We start from the raw sequence: 14,314 nt of genomic DNA on the forward strand, positions 1-14,314 counted from the left end.
CCTCTGTTTCAGCTGATCCTTTCTGGTTCCAGTTTTGGCCCATTGTGAGACTGACGTCTTCAGCAGGCAGGCTCTTCCTCATGGCTCTTCTCTGGTAGTGGAAAGAAAGAACTCTAAGGTGGTCATTGGCTTCCCATGTCTAAGAAGTTTTCATGGGACACCAGGCCTAGTTAACTTAAAATACGTTGTTGTTGTTAGTTGCAGTCAAGTCAGTTCCAACCCATGGAAACTCTGTGTGTGCAGAGTAGAACTGCTCCATAGGGTTTTCAAGGCTGTGACCTTTTGAAACCAGATCACCACCAGGCCTGCCTTCTGAGACACCTCTGAGTGGGTTTGAACCACTAAATTTTTGATTAGTAGTCAAATGTTTAACTGCACCACCCAGGTGCACTCCTAAAATATATTAGGAGAAGGTATTTCTCTTTTCCCTCATAAAGATTGAGCTCCTGCCTTTAGTACTTCCAATCTTAACATTCTCACTGATTCAGAGCCTAGACTGTGGTGCTGTGGAATAAGAGATGATTTATATTAATTATAATTCTGTATCTGTTGTTTTGAAAACAACAAAGAAAAAAAAAGAAAGTGCTCTGCAAAACCCTTTTTAAATGTGAAAGGATCAGGCAAGGCATTCTTTACCCAGAAAAAAAGTAATGACTTTTTTTTCTAATGTTGTATCTCCCATTATTCTGTAAATATGATATCTAGTGTTCTGTGTTAGATAGACACAGCTGGTTTCCTAAAGGCAGGTTTGACCGTTAGGGACATGAGTAGTCAGCCCAGCCTGCAGCTGCCCTGCCACTTCCTTGGTTTATTTATGTCCCCCAGAGCTGCAGCTGCATGGGGCTGTTAGAAGCAGGTGATGTTGTCAAGACAGTCTCCTGCATATTTGAGAGCATTTCAGCAGCCCTCAGTTGTGGCTTAACCTTCCTTTTGCCCTTGACTGGGAGCCTGGACTTCTGGAGTTCCAGAGTCACCTTAAGATTTCTGTTTTAAAAAATCAATTGACGTAAAGAGGGTCATGATAAGCATAAGAAAGAGGTGGCAGTGGTACGGAGTGCTTTCCATTTATCCCCCATCAGAAGAACCAGGTTTTATTATTTCTCTTTGTAGGAGCTAACTGACTTCTGGTTTCACTTTAATATCCCCAGAGGCCGTGAGATCTGAAACTGACCCAAGAGAATACTTGTCTGTTACAAAAACACACAAATCTCTGAGTTCCAGGTTTTGTACCAGGCACAAGCTAAGTAAATATCTGAATGTTCAGATCTAATCTCCTTGCCCAGAAACATTCTGCACCATTATGAAGCTATTCTTGTCGAATGCAGAATCACTATAATGTACTTGCAGTCCGGAAGTCTCTTCAGTCACCTATTGAAAAGAAAAAGTACTAGAACACAGGCATTGACTCAACAGATGCAGGTGGGGTGTGGGTATAGCCTTTAAGATGCCTGTGACTGGGTGGGAGCCTACTGCCCAAGCAGAGGGTGTGAACCTGCGACCCAGCTAAAGGGAAAATTCCAGCTCCCTGTACTCGTGGGGGAGCAAGGAACAGTATAAAGCTTTATAAAGCAAGACCCTAACTTATACAATTGAAAAAAGCTTTAAAATAACCAACCTATTTTACTGAGGCATCTTTTTACTCGAAGTCCCTGGGTCGTGCAAACAGCTGCTAACTGAAAGGTTGGAGTCTCGGAAGAAAGACCTCATGATCTACTTCTGAATAATCAGCCACTGAAAACCCTGTGGAGCACAGTTCTACCCTGACAGAGGTGGGGTTATCATGAATTAGAATTGACTCCATGGCAACTGCATGGTTTTGTTTGAAATTTTCTTCAGGTTCACAGGAACCAGAGTTAAATTCAGCTTCTTCTTCACATGATGGAGGGAAGTTTTGAGTCTAGACGTATTGAAGGTAGGAGGTGAGAGATGGAAAGAAGCCAAGAAGTTTAACCTTGCTCCAAAGATCACTCTTAGAACTGTGGGAAACTGCAGCCAAGTTTCAGAACTCCCTGCAGTTGGATCTGTGATCCAGCCTGGAAAGACCTTCCAGAGTTTCACTTCCTGTGAGTGCTGTTGGATACCACAGTAAGCAGTGGCTGACACTTCTTTGGAGCGATAGCCTCAGCAGCCTGCATAGCCGTGTTTCTCTCCTCCAAGCACACTGCATCAAGACCCTTCTCTGTTCCTACTTGTAGATTCACATCATTTGGACTGGAGGCCCTAAATCACCAGCCACCATGCGGCTTTTCTCCTCTACCCTTCTCCTAGAAAAAAGATTTCCTGAGCAGAAATCTATTAAATATGGCTAAGGCTTGATTTTAGAAATACATTAAATTCTGTGTGGTTATGCCTCCCTTAGTAAGTCTCCTCAGTGTTTGAAGTTATTTTTATTTCTATTATTTCCATAAGCATTGACGATAACATTTCTTAGTGTAACCACCAATGTCTGAGTCTTACTTTCTGTAGCACTTTTGTGAGACACTGTGAAAGGGAACGGGATCTTTTATTCAAGGCCTTAGAATTGTGCAGTTTGTTGCTAACCCCAACTCAAGTTCCCTACCTCTTGGAAAATGGTTTAATTTCTTTAAAACCCCCTAGAAGTGGTAGTTGGAATTTGAGTGTAGGAGACTTCAAGAACTTTTTTTTTTTTTTTTTTCCCATGACTTTTATTAACAAGCGTCTCCTATTGTCTTCCCCATCACTCTACTGATCTATCCCTGTGACTAGCCTTCAGTGTTTTTTTTTTTTTTTCCCCCATTTCTTCCCCACACGTTTTTTTTTTTTTCTTTTTTAAATTGTGATTTAGGTGAAAGTTTACAGAGCAAATTCATTTTCATCCAACAGTTCGTACACACTTTGTTTCATGACATTGGTTGTAATCCCCATAATGTGACAGCTCTCTTCCCACTTCCTCTCTGCCCCACACACATTTTTAAATGACTAATTCCTTGGTCAAATAAATGTTCTAGAAGGACAAGCTCAAATTTGCTGATAGTTTTAAAAAATATATTTGGTGATGAAGGATAGCATTAAGTCAAGTCACTTTGCCCTTTATTATTTTTTGTTGTTATCAAAGCAGTAGAATATCTAAAATTTTGAAGAAAAGACTGCTACCTTTCATCCCACTTCAAGCACATGCCATTTTAGCTTTTACTTTCTAATATGTGTCTTTGCATTTTTGTGTCATTGAATATTCTTGAGTTCTTTTCATTTAGCATTATATACCATTTTTGTATTTTGTTTTAATGCTGTAGGCATATTAAGGTCCCTTTTCCTAAAGCTATAGAACTTACAACTGAAAAAATTTAATTAAATTAAGAAGTCATTATATTTAAATGTCTTAAACTGAAAATAAGATGACCTCACCATGTTCCACCACCTCACAGCATTATTTCCATTATATTACACCATTTCACATTTTGACCTTCCTTTGGAAGGCTTTTCCTGTGTTTCCCTGGCAGGTGATAGCTGCAGTAAGTTAGTTCCGTCAGCACTTATGGAAGGCCTATGTGACACAGGACATCACGGTAGACCTCTCTTGTTCATGCACTTTCTAGGTGTTGTGGAGACTTCGAGGTTGTATTCTCCCTCGAGGTTGTGTCACCCCTGCGGCAGGGATTGTTAAGAGACCTTACTCAGGCACAGGCTGTGAGAAATTGCCCTGAGAATCAGAGTAAAAACCCAAATCTCCTAATTTGCATTCTATTCCTTTATCACTTCATACCCTGCACTTTGACAGTCTTTCTTGTGTGGGTTACTCAGGAGTATCCAGAAGTGCTACTCCATTCTCGGTAGAGCACAGCTTATGCCTGTTACATTGGAACCATTTAAAAGCAGTCCTTCACGTGGCATTTATATTATTCGCGTTGCCAGTCTTCACAGCTGCTGGTGGAGAACCTAAGCCATTGATGTGTGAAGGAGGTTTGCCAGCGAGTGCTGGGACCTCCACGTGTGAAGCATTGACCTGTCCATGGCAAATGAGCCCCCCACTTCCCTTCTCATCACCAAGCTTAGCAGCTCCTGCCAGTTCTTTGGAGTTTTTTGTTTAATGTGTTATACTTTACTGTTTTTGAACCCTAGTTTACCTGATAATATTAATAATGACTGGGGTTGAGGAGAGGTATATTATCTCAGAGGTTTGTGAGTATGTATGTATGTGCCTTTTTCTAAAAATAGGAATCCGTTAACATTAATTTAAAGTCAGTTATGTGTGTATATTCTTAGTTTTATATGTGTCCTGTCAGCCAGTTGAGGATTTCTTAGACGATAAGTGTCAGATTACCCACAGTGCTTAAGATTGGGACTTAAACACAATGCATGCTCATTTTTATTTATTTATCTCTCTCTCTCTCTTTATGTATTTATTTTTGGTACCAGATTAGGGAGCAGCATTTTTATATTAGTCACTTGGTGTCTTTGGCATGTTGTTTAGGTTGGACAAGGCTTTTAGTCTTTCCTGTCCATGACTTAGTCACTTGAAGATGCCACAATTCTTACTTATCTTGATTCCCTCCTATAATTGAGAATCATAAGCAAACTCTTTTCAGCATATATAGAAGTCCAGGTAAGAAACTGAGTTGCAAATTCTGTATTTCAAGATTCCCCACTTCATTTTTTTGTTTTTTTTTTTAAACATCGTAACAGACATAGGAAGAATCGTGAGGCAGCCAGTGAACTTCTGATGCGACTGAAGGACAACAGGGATCTCCAGAAATTCCTGCAAGATTGTCAGGAGGTATGTCATCCTTAGATCCCTCTACTCTATCTCTGTTTCCAAGAGTAGCCAGCCAGCATTTGTCAGAACAGCCCTTTGAACTATAAATTAATTGAGGTTAAAAATTCCTGTCACCCATTTGATTTAGAGGAATCCTCTCAATTCACTATCCTGTAAATTACCACTTAGGGTAACTGAATTATTGTAGTAGAATATTATCATCTAGAACTGCATTGTCTATTAGTGGAGCTATTAGTCACATGACTGTTTTAATTTAAATTAATTAAGATTATGAATTTAGTCCCTCAGTTTCATTACTTTAAGTGCTCAGTAGCCACCTGTGTCTAGTGGCTACCATATTGGACAATGCAAAGTTCTGTTGGACAGTACTGTTTTAGAATATCCTATACAATATTTTATGTATTTAATGTACACATACATGGCATGGAAGGAAAAGAAACTTAAAGGAACTGAAACCGGCCACTAGGTGAGGAGCAGAGATTTAAAAATCTACAAATAAACTAAGTTTCTTACTGACTTAAGACTTTAAAATGTCCATCTTTCAGGTTCCTTAAATATGTACCTAATGTGCCAAGGGCTGGTGGTTCAAACCCACCAGCCACTCCTCGGAAGGAAGGTTGGGCAATCTACTTCCGTAGTGATACTGCCTCGGAAACCCAAGGAGGGGTCGCTATGAGTCGGGGCCGACTCGACGGCACATAACAACAACAACAATGTGCCAAGAGCAGTAATCCTGATTTCACACACCAAGTTTTAACATGTGGGATTAATCTGATGATTCTCATACTGTTTCATGCTCCCCTGACACACGCATAAACAAATTTTGAAAACTAAAGTTGGCCAGAAAATTCCAGTCTCTCAACAAACTAGCTGGAGAGAAGTATCTAACTGACTTCCCATGTGTGAATTCTTGAGCACATCATATTTCTTCATCTGCTGGAGAACAGCTGTGAGAGTCTGACCTCTCAGGTTTAGTAGAACAAATCCCCTAGAAAACAAAAATGGGAGGAGGCACATTGACAGAAGCTGCAGGGACCCTGGGGTGGGATGTGTGGGACATGCTCAGGGTGAGTGCTACGAATATATCACAAGTCGTCTCAAATACCTTACTTGCAATTGTGTGACAGTGTTTAAAGAAGTATGGTTCTAATGACAGTCGTGTTAGGTCTGTGACAGAAGCAGTCCTTCATGTTCATTCAGCTGCTATCATTGTGAATCTTGCAAAAATAATGTTCTAGCAGCTAAACCTTAAGAAGGAAAGCCCCTAAACTGTGTAGCTTAGGGTCTGTTGGCTTTCAGCGCCACACTGATGAATCTAGGTCTTTAGGGGATTTGCCTGGAGCCAGACAGGCTGAAGGCAGGACATCCAAACATTAACAACCCATTTGAATAGGATGCTCATTTAAAGAGGCATTCATGTCCCAAGATGGGCCATAGAGAAGAGTAATGAGATCTGCATTTAGCTGTGTAGAGTTTCATGTTGTGCTGCAGTGACTACCAAGTGGCCCTTTAGCATCAGAGGGACTAAAGATGTTGGCAGACTGGGTCCTTCCATCACCTCAATGTATACCTTAAAACACCACCAATGACTCATTTTAACTTAAGGCTGCCTGATGATGGGGAGGAGGTCATCTGAGATTTCATACCCTTGCTCAAGGGACAAACCAATGAGGTAATCCATTCACCAGACCATAGTGAAGCCAGGGCTAACTTTGGACAAGGGGAGCCGTTGAGAGAAACCTTGTCTTACTGAAATCTCCAGTCCAGTACTTTCCACTCACATACTTCAGGGTTCATAAATAAAAGTGTGTGGAAAAGTAAGTAACTAAAATGATAGTCCTGCTCAGTGTATCACAGGAAAAGCTTAGTCTTTAGGGTTTTTTTTTAGTTCATTTGTTCCAAATCAGCGTCCTTGGCTATAGGAGTTTACTCTCTAAATACAGCATTGGTTGCCAGTCCTGGTTATGGATGCCCAGAGAGCCCAGGCCCATGGGATTTCCCCTCAAAGTATGTGGGAATATTGTGATTGGGATTTTTTACGTGATGATGATTTGCAAGTCTCCTTGTGCCTGCTCTGCCAGGTCTCCCTGGTTCATCCTTTCTTCCCCTATTCTGCCTAACTCCATGATCCTCATGAAAGGTTTGTGTAACCTTAGAATCTGCCGGGGGGAGGAGTGCCACGTGCCCCACATCAGGATATACATACAGCCTCTGCTTAGTGACAGAGTTCAGCTCAGTTTTCAGATCACTAAAACACTTGATGTAGAAATACAGGTAATTATGTATTAATCATATGTATGTATTATTCTTGTTCATGTAGTCATGTGTCACTTCACATCTGTGATACAGTCTGTAAGATAGGACACTATATGATTTGGACATTATATGAGTACCATGTTACACATAGGCATTCCCTGGATTAGAAAGGAATTCAATTCCTAAGACTTTAAGTCAAATTTGTACATAAGTCACAACAGGTACAGTTTTTATCTAGTATCAGTTTAGTCAAATGTTTGTCTTAGTATATAGTATACCTTTCTATGCATAAAAAAATTAAAGAAATACTTCCAGATACACTATAAAACATCTTTAACATAATAATGCAGTAGTAATAATAAAGTTTTGATGCCTGTCACAAAGTAGCACCCCTTTTGTGATTCTGAACCATTATATTTACCTCCAGTTTTTAATATAATAGGTTTTACAGGGTTTGGGACCTCAAAATTGTCCAAAGAGGCGTTACACAGTGCGTAACTCTGTGTGTATTTTTTTTGTCTGTAAAATACATCTCTTATAAGCCAAAATTGCCACAAATGGTTGTGTGCAGACCAGCCTTATATTTGAAAATCCACCTCTTATGCCAGTAGATACTTACAGAGCCATCCAAAGGCCAATTTAATACCATAACTGACTTTCAGAGTCTGTGGATGGTGCACACAGTTAACATGGCTGCTAAACAAAAGGTTGGAGGTTCAAGTCCACCCAGAGAGGTGCTGCAGAAGAAAAACCTGGCAACCTACTCCTATAAAATCAATCCTTGAAAACCTTATGGAGCACAGTTCTGCAGTGACACACATGGGGTCACTGGTAGTAGTACTGACTTTTGGTGGTGTTCAAGATCCAGGGAGTCCAGGGTTTTATGTGTTAGACTCTGTTGGTCATGGGTGCCTTGCCTGGAGGAGACTTAGGTTGTGAAATCTGCTTTTATGTGTTGTTACAGCAGCAACATGATGGGAATAAGCATGGACCTACCTATTATAGATGAGAATACAAAGAGCATCATAATTTTTATGTTATGGTGATAGAGTATCCTGAAAAATGAATGACTGATTTAAAAAAAGCATTGCTTTTCTGTTTTATTCCCTCACTCTATACCTCCAGTTTTCTGAAAATATTGCTCCTCTCTCACACACACACACACACACACACACACACAAGCACACAAGGACGGGCAGTCTGATTAGACATGTCTGGCACAGGCACAGTGAGTTCAGGGCTTGGCTTTTAGGTTAATTCAGTGATCAAAGCATTTTCCCTATCCTTTTGCAGTCTGCACAGCATTCTTTTCTTCAGCAGAGAATGAGTATATTCTTAAATGACCTTTGTAAATGCCCACAAATAATAACTGTAGTTCTGGTTGCAGAATGCCAGTAAAGGGCTGATGAACTAGCAAGTTCCATGGATCCATTTCATTGTGCTGCAGCGCTTGATGCTTTATCTGTAGGATAATGTGTTCAGCAAAGAGCAGATTTGTTTATAAGCCTCCGATTTTTATGTAGCTCCTTTTTTTTTAATCCATCTTGAGTAGGTGGTTATGAATAGAAAAATATGTGAATGTCCTTGCCACTTTCAATAAATGTATTCTATTGTGTTTAATCTCTGTATGTATATATAATACAGGAAAATGTCTATCATTGGTTTCCTTTTTTGCCTTTTTTCTCCTTAGATTAAATGAATAGCCATAGTACTTTTCAGATTTTATCTATTCAAGAGAACTGAAATACAGATATGTGATTATTTTTATTTTTCATTTTGAACATTTTATTGTAATTTAGTGACAGTTTACAGAACAAATTAGTTTTCCATTCATTAATTCATACCCATTTTGTTTCATGACATTAGTTAAAATTCCTTGAATATAACAGCACTCTTCCCGCTTCCTCCCTGGGTTCCCGCATTTCCATTTGCCCATCTTCCCTGCCCTTTCCTGCCTTCTCAACTTTGTTTTTTTGGCAAATGCTGCCCTTTTGGTCTCATATAGTTGATTGTTCTGAGGGCCATGTCTTTCATGGGTAGGAGCTCTGGTAGCATAGTGCCTAAGGCACTTGACTGCTAACTAGAAGGCTGGCGGTTCAAACCCACCAGCCACTCCATGGAAGGAAGGTTGGGCAATCTACTTCTGTAGTGATACTGCCTCGGAAACCCAAGGAGGGGTCACTATGAGTCAGGGCCGACTCGACGGCACATAACAACAACAACATTGTTCATTTATAGGCCTGTCTGTTGTTTGACTGAAAGGTGATCACTGGGAGTGGGTTCATTTCTAGGTTTGAAGGGTATATTAAGGACCATAGTCTCAGGGATTCCACCAGTCTGTGTCACACAGTAAGTCTGGTCTTGATGATTTTGAATTTTGTTCTGCAGTTTTTTCCCACTCTGCTCAGGACCTTCTATTGGAGCTCTGGTAGCATAGTGCCTAAGGCACTTGACTGCTAACCAGAAGGCTGGCGGTTCAAACCCACCAGACACTCCTCGGAAGGAAGGTTGGACAATCCTACTTTCGTAGTGATACTGCCTCGGAAACCCAAGGAGGGGTTGTCGCTGTGAGTCGGGGCCGACTCAACGGCAAATAACAACAACAACAACAACAACAATCAGGGCAGTTGATAGTGATAGGCAGACACCATCTAGTTCTACTCTCAGGCTAGTGGAGATTGGGGTTCATGTTGTCCATTAGTCCTTTGGCCTAATTGTTTCCTTGAATCTTTTATTTTCTTCTCTCTTTACACTGCACAGGAAGAGAGCAATAGCTGTATCTTGGTTGGCTGCTCGCAAAATTCTTTTTTATAGTAGGAAATGTAGAGTCTTTGTGTGTCACATATCTATGGTACTTGCTTACAAAGTGCTGTATGAGACTTACTTGTTTTTTCTTCAATAAAGGGGGAGATCAAAGATCTTGCTGCTTTTTGCTTTCAGCCCCCCGTTTGTTCTTCGGTATGGTGAACAGCCTGAGAAAAGTGGAGGTAGTGCCCAGAGTTAGCTCATGTTCAGAGCCAGAGTGTACCTGTGAACAATATTGCCTCTCTCATCATTTTCAAAGAATAGCCTTCCTAGTATTTAAACAAATTTATGGGGAAGCCTTCCCTGGGCAGCAGTCCAGAGCACCAGTGAATGAATGGCCTTGGAAATGTTGATTCTGTAAAGATTTGCTGCTGTTGGTTTTATGTGCCATTTCTCTTAACTTTGGAGATAGCCCCATGAAGGAATTCAAATGCTAACTTATAGGGCAACAGCTGGTGTTTAAACATAGGCTTCTCGTGGTCACACAGGAGAAGGGGGCATATTCCCTGGAGAGGTTCATTTCTGATGCTGGGCTGATTCTGCATTCCTTTATATATCTTCTGCCTTGGCACACAAAAGGCTCCACCCAGGTCAGGGCCATGCATGGAGTGGGACTAAGAATTCTGGCATGGCCAGCCACAGGCCGACTACTGAACTGGGAACAGATCTGGATAAAAGCTTCAGGAGAAGTGGGTCCAGGGCTGGTACATGGCTGACTCCCACACCTGGACCTCAAAAGAGAACTCTTATCTCATCTGCCAGGTTCTCTGGCTCCTGATTTTAGATCCAGGAAGTCATGTTGGGTCTCAAAATCAAGACCTGTAAAATGTTCTTGATTGAAATGGAAGATTCTGTAGAGAAATAGAGACTATAGGCAGAAAAAGGTGAAGGTAACTCAGACTTGAAACAATGAAGGGATGTCATTGTTGACTTACCCTACAGTGAGCAAGTTATTTATGCCTTTTAGCATTCTCACATCTCTGTGCCTGTGAAAGGGGAATAAGTAGATTTTTTCTTTTAAGAAATAGAAAAATTGCCAAATGGAGTGAATAGTTGATTGCAATTGAGATGGCATTACCTGATGCAGGTATTTGAAAGAGAAAAGAGATTGTGACTTGGACTTGTGAGGGAAGAATTTTAAACACAGGCTTTGGGGAAAAACTAGTTAAGAGCACCAGTTTGAAAGCTGGCATGGAAGACTTTGTATACTTCTGGTTTTCACACAGTTTGAAGAAAAGCTCATGTACAGTCAGTGGAATGAATACCTGTCATGATAGGTCAGAGTTGGGACATTACTTTGGTTGTCTTGTTGACATGGAAATATGACATAAACACAATCCTTTCCAGCCAGAAGGAAGGAGAAAATTGGTGAACACCATCTCTGAAATCTTCCTTTTTTTTTCCCCCTAGCTGTCTCTCTGGATCAATGAAAAGATGCTTACAGCCCAGGACATGTCTTATGATGAAGCCAGAAATCTGCACAGTAAATGGTTAAAACATCAAGCATTTATGGCAGAACTTGCATCCAACAAAGAATGGCTTGACAAAATTGAGAAGGTGAGTTAAGGTGTTTATGGGGTCTCTGGTTCAGGAGTGTGACCGTGATGAGAACAATAACAACAGAGACACATGCACCTCTATGTTTCATTCTTAGTTTTATTGTGGTAAAATTTTAACCATTTTTAAGTGTACAATTCAGTGACATTAATTCCGTTCACAATGTTGTGCAGCCATCACCTCTGTTTCTAAACTTTCCATCACCCCTTATAGGAACTCAATACGCCTTCAGCAGTCACCCCTGTTCCCTCCTTCCCTCAGACCCTGGTAATTCTTGAATCTACTTTTGCCTCATGCATTTGCCCATTCTAGCTGTCCCATATAAGTGGGACCATACAGCGTTTGTCCTTTGTGCCTGCCTGACTTCACTCAGCATATTTTCAGGGTTCATCCATATCATAGCGTGTATCAGAGCATCATTTCTCTTTATGGCTGAGTAATACTCCATTGCTGGGATGTACCACACTTTGTTTATTCATCTGTTGAGCACTTGGGTTGTTTTCACCTTTTGACTGTTGTGAATAGTACAACAATGAGCTTCTTTTTATTTAGCATGTTTGCCTGCATGTTTGAGTCATACCTGATCATATACAAAATCACATGATTTATCTTACAGTGGACATTAGGTATTTAATCTCAGTTGTGAATCTCATCTGCTGCAGGTAACTGACGGTGGACTTGTGGGGCAAGGTCTCTGCCATCTTGATCAAATGACGTGTTGCTCTGTGAGAGTGATTTATCAAATACAGTTGCACAGAATTTTTAAAACATTGTACACTTAAAAATATTATGGATTATGTATTTTAAATTGTCCCTATATTTCCTGTGACTACTGTGTACCAGGCACTATAATAATTGTTAAGATGTGTTATTTTGACACAGGGAGATCCTGTACAGGTTAGTTGAACCTGAATGTGGTGAGGTTCTCTACTCTCTCTACTTCTCTCCTTTCACACTTCAAATTGTTTCCGACTCTTAACTATTAAAATACTGTGTTATGGGATTTTTGAGGGTGGTATGGAATGGAAGGGATGAAATCTTAAGTTATTAGCATGAAATGTGAAGTGCTCAAGTTATAACTAATTTCAATTCACAGCTCAGCTCCCATGAAATCCACACACGTGCATAGACCAGGCCATTGTTGGTTTTACTGAGCAGTGACTTCATGTGGAAAGGAGTGTGTGTGTGTGTGTGTGTAATAAATGGGTAAACTCTAAACTCACAGATTGTTTTTCATGGTGGCATTTATTCTCTACCAAGCTATATTTATTTCTAACCGCTCTGGTTTGTGTTTTCCAGGAAGGAATGCAACTCATTTCAGAAAAGCCTGAGACAGAAGCTGTGGTGAAGGAGAAACTCACTGGTTTACATAAAATGTGGGAAATCCTTGAATCCACCACCCAGACCAAGGCCCAGCGGCTCTTTGATGCAAACAAGGCTGAACTTTTCACCCAAAGCTGTGCAGATCTGGACAAATGGCTGCATGGCCTAGAGAGCCAGATTCAGTCTGATGATTATGGCAAAGACCTCACCAGCGTCAACATCCTGCTGAAAAAGCAGCAGGCAAGTGGGCAAGGCCACCCCGTCCTGGCACCTGTTTCCTTTTCACAGCCCTGGTCTCTATAGTCTTTACTTGCCTGCTATGTTCTCAGGCACCCTGCCTTCTATGCGAAGGGATTTTAACCCTGCAAAGTGGTTTCTGTGACCGTATCATGGGCCTTTTCCAGAATCAACTGGAAAGACACCAAGATATCATAGAAGTATTGGATGTCTGTCCATGGTAATAATTTTTGTCATCATCCATTTGATGGATATTATCACTATGCTATTTTATTCAAGTGTGCATTTTCCATGAAGGAAAGTGTTCTGGTTACCTAGTGCAGCTCTGACAGGAATATATCATAAATGGGATGGTTTGTACAAACAGGAGTTTATTCTCTTACGGTTTGGGAGGTTAGAAGTCCAAGTTCAAAGTGCCAGGCTCTAGGGGCTGGGTGAAAGCCCCTTGGGTTTCAGCTCTGCCTCTTGCTCCTGGCCCACTGAAGCTAGAGACATCTCTTCACTTAGGCAGCTACTGGCTGCTGAGTCTAACAAGCCCGAGATCGACAAATAAAATGGCACAGTCCCAGTGTTACCAAACAACACATCAGGCCATTAATTCAAGTCCATTGAAAGTCCCAGGATCAGCAGAGCATGGCAGGCTACTGAATGGCATGGCTACATTCAGGGTTCAAGTATGCCATAAGCTAGAGACCATTCCCAAACCTGCTGCTTATATACGGGAAACAGACCACATCCCTAAAGCAGCATCTCCACCATGGAGATGATTGCCAGTCTCATCTTGGGGAATAACTACCACCAGCTGCCCAGCCACTCAACCAGGCCCAACAAAGTTGACATACAACTTTAACTACCACTGAAAGTAATCTTATTTGCTTATCCTGTAATTTGACATCTAGCTATGCAACAGTTATCTGAGTTGTTCAAGGTACTTTGCAGGTAATAAGCAAAATCTAATAGTTCTTTTTATATCATGGCAGAAAGACTTTAAAGGGCAAGTAAATTTAGGAGAAAACCTGTCCAGTGAGTAGAGAGAGCAAGTCAGTGGCCGAATCTCCCAGTGGCTTCCCAGCTGGATTTGCAGTGTGTGGCAGAGTCCTGGGCCCTGCAGTGCTGCTTGGAGCCAGTTGCTGCAAAAGATAGTCTTTGTCAAGTGCCCAGGCTTGCTTCATTCAGAGTGATACCCACCCTTCCAAAGATTCGGTTTCTCTGTTCTTCACATTACTGTGCATTAAGCAGTTTTTCCTGTGGGTGGTTTTAGTCATAGCTGTTACCTGCTCCTGCCTGTGAAGAAACTCAGTTTAGGAGTTCCGGCAAGATGGCGGACTAGGCAGAAGGACTACACAGACCCTCTTCAACAAAGAAAAGGGAAACCAATTAACACAGACACAGAAGATAATC

At 41.1% G+C, this 14,314-nt stretch overlaps 1 protein-coding gene across 1 annotated transcript in view; it reads left to right on the forward strand.

The window, feature by feature from the left end:
* SPTBN1 (spectrin beta, non-erythrocytic 1) overlaps positions 1–14,314 on the forward strand; it is a 185,338-nt gene that overhangs the window by 135,705 nt on the left and 35,319 nt on the right. The window contains exons 17-19 of the mRNA XM_007937990.2: positions 4,645–4,735; positions 11,207–11,353; positions 12,653–12,916. Coding sequence (XP_007936181.1) covers positions 4,645–4,735; positions 11,207–11,353; positions 12,653–12,916 — 502 coding nt within the window. The remainder of the gene's footprint in view (positions 1–4,644; positions 4,736–11,206; positions 11,354–12,652; positions 12,917–14,314) is intronic.

This window comes from Orycteropus afer, unplaced genomic scaffold (assembly GCF_000298275.1).
Source record: "Orycteropus afer afer isolate SDZICR_OR568_19922 unplaced genomic scaffold, OryAfe1.0 scaffold00046, whole genome shotgun sequence".
NCBI lineage: Eukaryota > Metazoa > Chordata > Mammalia > Tubulidentata > Orycteropodidae > Orycteropus > Orycteropus afer.